This window comes from Cucurbita maxima, unplaced genomic scaffold (genome assembly GCF_002738345.1).
Source record: "Cucurbita maxima cultivar Rimu unplaced genomic scaffold, Cmax_1.0 Cma_Scf00016, whole genome shotgun sequence".
Classification (NCBI taxonomy): domain Eukaryota; kingdom Viridiplantae; phylum Streptophyta; class Magnoliopsida; order Cucurbitales; family Cucurbitaceae; genus Cucurbita; species Cucurbita maxima.
This window is the reverse complement of record NW_019272032.1, coordinates 2,735,492-2,744,794: the sequence shown is the minus strand read 5'-3', so window position 1 is coordinate 2,744,794 and position 9,303 is coordinate 2,735,492. Positions and strand designations below refer to the sequence as shown.

The 9,303-nt window shown below is 33.6% G+C and overlaps 1 protein-coding gene and 1 pseudogene across 1 annotated transcript; both read right to left on the bottom strand.

Moving 5' to 3' along the window:
* Window positions 1–1,083: 1,083 nt before the first annotated feature.
* Window positions 1,084–4,499, bottom strand: LOC111491387 (histone deacetylase HDT1-like). The gene is made up of 10 exons (XM_023140304.1): window positions 4,357–4,499; window positions 3,996–4,066; window positions 3,670–3,890; window positions 3,394–3,407; window positions 3,254–3,307; window positions 2,989–3,158; window positions 2,251–2,328; window positions 2,081–2,174; window positions 1,424–1,541; window positions 1,084–1,327 (listed from the first exon to the last, which is right to left on the bottom strand). The coding sequence occupies exons 1-10, from the start codon at window positions 4,367–4,369 to the stop codon at window positions 1,267–1,269; spliced, it is 894 nt and encodes a 297-aa protein (XP_022996072.1). The 5' UTR covers window positions 4,370–4,499; the 3' UTR covers window positions 1,084–1,266.
* A 419-nt stretch (window positions 4,500–4,918) lies between these two features.
* LOC111491388 lies at window positions 4,919–8,459 on the bottom strand (annotated as a pseudogene).
* Between the last annotated feature and the right edge of the window lie 844 nt (window positions 8,460–9,303).

Below are 9,303 nucleotides of genomic sequence, written 5' to 3'. Positions count from 1 at the left end.
AAAAAATTTTTTTTTTTTTTTTTTTTTTTGTAATTTTCTGGGGTTGTTGGTCAATTTGTTTCCTTTTTTTAATTTTTATTTTTATTTTTCAGGGGAAAATGTTTTAGGACAATGCATTTTAGGGGACAAAATCAATTTTCACTTTTCTTTTTGTATTTTTTTTCCCCTATTGATTGTTAGCGTCATGCAAGAGTATCATCATGTTTGAAATTTGGATACTTTTTTTTTTTTTAATTTTTTTATTTATGGTGAAATTTTATTTATATAATATCTTTTTACAAATAAAATATGTATTGGAACAACTTGGATCCATGTTAAAAACAAGATAAATATATTTTAAAAAATTAAAAATATCAAACATTTAATCTTTTGTTCAATTGGCTAATATAATCAGGTCTTTCTTTACTATTTGAAAGTTAAGATTAAAATATTAGATTCCTTTTACCCTTTAGTCAATGATTAGTGAATTAGATAATATAAATTATGACTTTATATTATATTTGGATTCCATCTCTCCTAAGTTAAATAATTATAATTTTGTTACAGCTTATACTTTTGACTTTGTAGTGTCGGTGGGAATGAAATAACTAATTTTAAACTACCCTATGGTTATTTGGGAGTGAAATAAATAATTTAAATGAAGATTAAACCTTGGGTTATGGACACTTATATTATATTTTTATTTTTAATTTAACACGTGGGATATTTCAACGGTACAGTGTCGGCAGAAGCCTATGAAGAGAGAGGGATCAGCGCCGACAAAGGCGGACGCCAAAGCATGGTCCATTTGAGTGAAAAAGGATAGAATAGGACAATATAATTGTACCACCTCAACTACCTTAATCAAATCTCAACTACCTTGATCAAATCTGTTCATATGAAATACTAACTTTTAAAACCATATAAACTAAATTCTTAACTTTCTTCGAACTATTGGGGAATTATGTATATGGTTCGTGAACTATATAAAAACTAAAATCGAACTTTCTTTGAATGATGGGGACGAAAATAAAAAAGAGGATTCGAGATAAAATGCAAGCAGTGGAAACCAGCCTATCACATTTTTCGGAATAATAATGATAATAAGTACAACAATAAAACAAGAAAACATACATTTATCAAATTAAATTCATCTTCCTCAAACTCAACACATTCATTTCTCGTCCTATAATCCCATCCCACCACAAAATTTCAGCCGAGACTCTAATCTATTTAGAAAGCAACATACTGAAGAAGCTGCAGAAAAAAAATATGGCAGTGTTCCTTTTACTTACCCCCGTGCTTAGCCTTACTGTGCGACTGAAGCGCACCATCAGAACCAAATGACCTAAAACAAACGAAACGGAGGACATTATGTCAGAATCATAAGTACACCCTTCCATTTTCAGCAAGTAATCTTTCGTTTACAAAAACAAAAACATACCTGTCGCAGGATTTGCAAGAGAACTGCCCACCAGATTTTGGGGTCTCTGATTTGGCAGGAGTTTTAGCGTTCTTCTTGGTTGGGTGGGGAGTGGCAGTATGGCCCCCCTTCTTTGAATCTGGCAATACACAACCAACAATTTCAGAATATAGACAACATTATGATCAGTTGATAGAGGAAGAGACGAGCGTTAGCTATAATTGGCAATTCTATAAAAGCTTTAAAAAGACTCCGGACATTCTTGAAACAATGCTTTTGCCAAAATGCAAGAGTATGGAGTAAATAAGGAGTCATTTGGTAATGTTCATGTTTGTTGTTTTCAGCTTTTGAGAGACAGAAGTGTCAGTAACCGTACTCTTGCTTCCTGCAACTAATTTTCAGAAATGCACAATAACTATCTACAAGTAAATTTAACATAAAAATGTTGGATTTTTAATTTTAAAAAGTAATTTTCAAGTAAAAATTTTGCATATTTAATTTGAAAACTTCAGAGACAATAAACAAGATAAGATTACCTAACATGTGTCTGTTTTGTTTTTTTTTTTCTATAAAGAAGAATGAACAAGAAATAAGAAAAGGTTACCAAATGTACGTCTGTTTATCTTTATAAAAAAACAAAATAGTGAAATATTTGTCTTAAATAGTCGAAAGAATTACCAGTCTTTTCAGGCGAAGCTAACTTTGCTTTCTTAGCAGGGAGGGGAGTCGTCTTGGAGGCAGACTCATTTGGCCTCTTCTTGGTTGCTTCAACCTACAAGGATAAGAGGTAATCAATATGATGCTACATATGATAAAAAAGGTGACAACGTTACTATGATCACAAGCACCTTCTTCGGTGTCTCCTCGTCACTTTCAGTGTCATCATCTACATCATCGGAGTCGCTACTGTCAGCATTGAGCATTTCCTGCCGATTATCACAATGTAAATGTCCAAGCCAAATCACAGAAATAATTGAAAACTGAAATAGTCACCGTAGACTATGATGCATACACTCCAGATCAAGAGTATTGCCCACGTGATTTTGAATATAAAACTTCAGTGAACCAAATTTTTAGTGTTTTGCAAATGTTTCATTAAAAAAAAAAAAACATACATTCAATGCTTGTATGTAAATATGAGTTGGAAGGCCATTTCAGAACAGGACACGAGAAGGGGGAAAAATATACAACAAAAGAAAATGTAGAATCTCACCTCCTGATTACTTCACATGAAAAAAGGAAATAGGCAAAGTTAAATGTGGAGGAGAACCAACAATGGTATTAACAATAATCTAGGGCTTTCAGTTCGATAAATGCCACCCATGACGGAATAACTTATATTCAGTTGATGCATGGAAGAACTCACCAACATTTTCCAACTATTTGATTTTTGGTTTTTTACAAAGAAGATTATAAATATTAGTTCTACCGGTGGATTTCCTGTTTTCTTATCTAGCTTTCAAAATCTTGTTTCAAGTCTTTTGAATTTGGCAAAGAATTCATACATTTTCAGAAGATAGATAAAATCCATAGCAAACAAAATAATTTGAATACAAACACAATTGAAAGTATCTATTTTATACTACCTCGTCTGATTCATCATCAAAATCTTCATCTTCGTCAGACTCATCATTATCCTCAGAGTCATCTTCATCCTTGCTTGGTTTCGAAGGCTTTGCATCTGACTTCTTTAAAGACAGAGCCTTTGCAGCATTACTTTTATCGGCAATAGCCTTCTCCTTCTGGGTAGCTTTCCCTGATAGAGAGTCATCATGAGATAATGCGTACAGAGTCTTGAGTATATTTCCAAAAAAAAAAAACACCAACGTTTTCGTAGTGGCTTGCATTTACCGTTTTGAGCAAGGGGTAATTCAAGTTCTTCATCCTCCGAGCCAGAATCAGAATCTGAATAGATACAACACGCTCTAAGTTAATTTTCCTCAATCGACATGTGTCGAGGTAAAAGATCTTATGAATGTGAAACAACTTACCAAAATAATCGCCAGTGGAAAAGAGAGAACAGGAAGTGGTCAAGGAAAAAAACAATTCAATCCCATCATATAAAGTAGCATTCAGCTTCAAAAATTCTAATTAAGCTAATTAATAAAAATATGCATACATCAAGTCTTTTGATCACCTATACGAAATACTATAAACTTTGAAGGCCAGCCATTAGAAGCTAACAAATATAATCTTCAAATTATTCATAAGCTTATTATCGTTAATGCAAGGGGAAATATAAATCCTCAAAAAGGAAGAAAGGATATGGATCTTGATCCTCGGCATAAGCCTGGTATCCAGCACAGTAAACACTTCCACCCTTCCCATTATGGGAGAGCTCAAATTCCTTCTCAAACACAAGATCAAATGATAGCTGGGGAAACTTCTCTGCGGAGAGAATGCCAAGAACAAGCTTTTGGCCACCAATCTTCAAGAAGATAGTCACGTTTTCATTTGCTTTGTCCTTCTTTATTTCACCTAGAGTCGCCTGAATAAAAGCATTTCATCAAATGTGCTACGTGAGAAGACCTTACACCAAACCAGGTGGTTCAACTGGGAAAATGATAATAGCAATAATAAGAACAGCCCCTACCTGTGATAGATGCAGGTATTGCTGAATTCCAGGCTTCACAACGAGTGACTGACCAGGCTTAACTTCAACACCTACAATACCAATTATATAACGAATGTTCTTAGTTCATCATGTCACAAAAAAAGAAAAAAAAAATCGTGATGACTATAAGCAATCCAAATACTACGAGAACTGGTAACAACTCGCTAGTATAATACAATAAAAACAAGCTAAAGAGATTGAGAGAACAAAAGCAAAAAGAACAAACAATAAACGAAGCAATCCGAAAAACATATATATTGAACAGACGGCAGCAAAAGTGAAGAGTGGAGAAACATGATTAACGATAAAGCTAAGGAGGAGGAAAAGAACATTAGGTTACCCCAAAACTCCATCGACACTGCAAGTAGAAGACTCTAGGGTTTAAGAAAAGCCCTGAACAAGAAATGAACAGTGACACAACTTTAGAACGAACGATCGGACAGACGTGATTGGCAGTCGAAAGTGTTTGAAGCATTTTATATGGGAATTGGCGCCAGCTTTTCGGGTTGCTTAGGGTTTCAAATCATCGAATGACAAATTTCAATGTCGGTGTGGGCCTGGTCAAATCATCGATCTCGAGCCCAATTTGTTACTCCTGCATCTTGGCCCATGTAAGTGTGGGCTTGGGCCTAATTAATTTTTTTTTTTTTTTGAAAGCCGCTAATTAATAATTAACGACACTTAAACGTTAATCAAAATATTGCATAATAATTATAATTTAAATTTCATTTATTTATTATTAGTACGTATTAATTTATAATTTTTAATAGATTTATGTTTTAGTATCACATCGACACAAATAAGGAATATATTCTAAAATAAAAAGATTATGCATTATAAATATAGTATGTTTATATACCAATCAATTTAGAGATAATCTGAGGAAAAAAAATTAGCTTTTTGTTCCCTAACGAATTATAATGATATTGAAGTCCTAAACACAGAATAATATAAATTCTTCTCTTCGGCTTCTCGTTTTATAATCAAACATCGATACGAAATCTCAGCCATGGTGACGACCTATCTTAGAGAATAACATATTGGAGCTGCAAAATAATATGTTATCCTTCACTGCTAACTCTTCTTTTCACTTACCACCACCGTGCTTTCCTTTACCGTGCGACATAAGGGCACCGTCCGAACCGAAGGACCTAAACGAACAACAGAGGACATGACATTATATTGAGAGGATATTTTGGAGATATATTAGTTAGAATATATATGAGATATTTTAGTATAAATTTGATTAATCGTATATTTTATTTATTTACAAGATTTAGTTAGATATATTATTTTTTTCTATTTTTAGGTATTAGTTAATAGTTTGTATCTCTTTAAACGTCGTAAACCTGAATGAAGATCATACACTTTTCCGGTTCTATTTTCTATTTCTATTTCTTAACACATTAACATCCAATGATGATGAGTAAAATCGATATATATCGAGACAAAGAAACCTGTCCCATGATTTGCAAGAGAACTGGCCACCGGATTTTGGATGGCGGCTTTGGCTGGGGTATTCACAGGTTTCTTAGCAGGGTGGGGAGTGGCTGTATGGCCGCCCTTTTTCGCACCTGGCAACAAACAACTAATAAGTTCAGGACCAATTCAAATCAATGGGGCTTTTAATGGCGTACCAATAAAAAAATTTGAGGCTTATTAACATTAGTCGGAAATAAATGAAGGGTTTAGAAGGATCACCGGACTTCTCAGCCGAAGCTAGCTTGGACTTCTTAGAAACAGGGGTCACGGAGAAAGAGTCATTCGACCTCTTCTTGCTCGATTCGACCTACAAGAGCACACGAGCTGATAAAAATGATGCTAAAAGGAAACTATAAATGAGATTCATTAGATGTTTCAATATAGAAGTTACACGAGGAGTAAAAATACACCTTTTTCTTTGGTGTCTCCTCACTCTCAATATCATCATCTTCATCATCAGAGTCACTGTCAGATCCGAGCATTTCCTGCAATTTGTCAACATAATTTCATTATCTAATGAATACTGAACAACTAAACAGAAAGGGTTCAGGGTTATTATAGCTGGGACAATGCCCAAATCAAAATTGAAGAAACAATCAAAAACCTCAAAAGGTCGCCATGACAAGATTAACTAATTGAATAGATAAAATTCCAAAACCACAAATGGTGAAAGCTTGTTGCGTGAATCATGAAGGACAAATATGTTTAAGTTGCATATCATTTCCTCTATGCAGTGTTTTGAAAGCACATGAAGAGGCCTATCCTGATGACTCCCATAATAATCACTATAGAAGCGAACCAAAGGTGTCATTACTACAATCCAATATTGAAAACTCACAGTAAGAACCAAATTAATACCAAGAGTCATTATTGAATCATGTATACTTAGTGATCTCAATTTCATATGCACGACTGATATTAACTCTCCAAAGAGATAGACACGAAATACGATAACCCTCAAGAACTTAGGCACAAGACAAAACAAAGTTGAGGGATTTGTTATTGGGGAGCACACAGTAGGAAAGTGTAACTAAAATATTTACATATGAAAAAAGTCTTCTATTAAGAATACTAAAATAATGACAATTTTAATAAACTAGGGCTTTTGTCAAATATTTGGAGAAAAAAGAAGCTTCAGAGGAAAAGCAACTCCCTTCGTATAGCAAGGCACCTGTGTCATGCTCTTCAGGCAAGGAAACAAAAACATCTTTTTCAATCATTTCTCCCAGAATATAATAGATGCAAAAGACTTTGATTTCAATTACCTCATCAGACTCATCACTTGAATCTTCATCATCAGATTCGTCGTCATCTTCAGAATCATCATCCTCGTCCTCCTTGCTTGGTTCCAGGGACTTAGAATCTGTCTTCTTTGAAGTTTCGGGCTTCAAAGAACTATGTTTTCCCACAATAGACTTCTCCTCCTTCTGGCTAGGTTTTCCTGAAAGTAGATCATCACGAGATAAGGAGGCAGTGCCAAGAATATTTCTAGTAACCAAACTCCTATTATATTTACATGACCGGATGCATGTACCATTCGGCACATGTTGCAGAGCAAGTTCCTCATCCTCTGAGCCAAAATCAGAACCTGAAATGAGAAAACACACACTCAGCTAATCAGTTTCATTGTCAGAAACAGAAAGGATCTGTCTGGGTACTAGACATGTGAATGTTTAAAAATTTACCAGAATACTCTTCAGTGGAATAGAGAAGACAAGATATAAGAGTTATGGAAGAAACGGATACTAGAAATAAATGAGAATAGAGGTGTAAAAACAAATGTCATCATATTAAATAGCATAACTGACTTCCAAGATAGCTATAATTTCCTTGAAACTAAACGCATAGGCTATGATAGCACAATCTTGAAATCAAATAAGAAATGTGGCTTCTGACTTCAGTTACAACAACCATAAAAAGAAACAACTCAGTATCATTGCTGCAAGGGGAAACAAAATCGCTCAAGCTGGTAAGAAAGGATATTGTTCTTGGTCTTCTGCAGAAGCCTGGTATCCCATACAGTAAATACTTCCACTCTTCCCGTTGTGTGAGAGCTCAAATTCCTTCTCAAACACGAGATCAAATGATAGCTGAGGGAACTTCTCTGCAGAGAGAATTCCCAGAACAAGCTTCTGTTCATCGATCTTCAAAAAAATAGTCACGGATTCCTTCGATTTGTCCTTCTTTAAATCACCGAGAGTAGCCTGCATAAAAAGATTTCATCAAGTTAACTATAATGGGGGATTGATATCAAACAAAGAGGCTCAGTGGCTCAACTGGGCAAAAATTCTAAAATAAAGTCTACAACTACAGCAGCAACAACAGTACCTGTGATAGATGCAGATATTTCTGATCTCCAGGCTTCACAGAGAGTGCCTGACCAGGCTTAACCTCAACACCTAAGAACACAAATCCATCATGAACTTTCAAAAATTCACAAGTATTTGTCAATTAAAATATTACGAGACAACATTATAACATTGAGACATCCATAAAACATCAGTTTATGCATCTGCCTCATACATTACGACAAGTTGTTCATCTGAAAGTTCCAAAATTCAAACTGACACAATAGTATATGTACCCAACCCTTTATACCTCCAGGGCAAACAAGAAAACAGGATAAAGAAGCTTAAAACGAGTAATTCAATAGCTTTCTAAAACTATTATATACTATATAGACGATGAGAGGATAAATGCAGGAGAAAGAAAGACACCCGAGCTATATTATGAGTACGAAACAAAATGCAGAAGTGAAATAATGAAACTGAATAACTCATAGCTTAAGCCAACAAGAACAAAAACCAGGATCACTTACCCCAGAACTCCATTGACAAAGCGGGAAGAAACAGAGTAGGGGTTTAGAAATATGTTGAAGAGGAAGTGAACTATGGCGCAAAGCAAACAGAGAGAAGAAGGAACCCAGAAGCTTTTAAAACACCTTATAAGGGAATTGCCGCCAGGTTTTTGGATGTTTGGGGTTTCAAATAACCGCATAAATTCAATTATCGGTTTGGGCCTAATAATTCAATTAATTGTTTGGGCCGGACGGTTTAAATCCAGTTGATTGTCTGTTTGTCTGGGCCCACTTAAGTATAGACGGTTTAACTTCATTCTTTAATTAAATAATATATAATTTAATATCAATTTGAATAATATCGTAATTATGACGAATACGTTATTTAATCGTTGAATAATTTTGACCCAAAAAAATAAAATCTTATTTTATCAAGCAAAATAATATATTTGATTATTGTGACAATTATAAAATTAAAATAGATTGAAAAAGGTCGTCTAAATTTTTATTCTTGCTTGAATATAATCGAGATCAAAAAAAATAATAAAAAGATTGAAAAGGGTGGTTCAAAAAATAATAAATTGTAAGGTATATATTTCATTTTATTTATAAATATCTTATTTCATTTCAAATCCAATCCAATTAATTTTTTCAATGTTAGGTATGGATTTATTGATCAAATGGTTAACTCAATTATTGTTTCTTTCCAAAAGTTAAATTTGATTTTTCTTCTTCTTTTTAATGAGGGATGAAATTTGATGTTAGAAAAAAAAAAACATATAAAAAAAAATTACATGACGTCAATTAAAAATTTAAAATAAAAAGTAAAAAATGTTTAAATTTTATATTCAAGAGCCTTCACTTGTACATTTATTAAAAAGATAAGCAAATATAATATTATATGGTATTATCTTAGATCTAAAAATTGGATTTTAAAATTTATTTTCAAGTATTGTGATCCATTATTTAGAATTATTGGCCAATTATTCACGTATCATTAACTTATTA

Excerpts from the sequence above, each read along its gene's own strand:
- LOC111491387 (XM_023140304.1), bottom strand. Across the intron at positions 3,159-3,253 it reads ATTACCCCTTGCTCAAAACG|GGAAAGCTACCCAGAAGGAG; the intron begins GTAAATGCAAGC and ends ACTCTCTATCAG. Across the intron at positions 1,328-1,423 it reads TCTTGCAAATCCTGCGACAG|GTCATTTGGTTCTGATGGTG; the intron begins GTATGTTTTTGT and ends CGTTTGTTTTAG.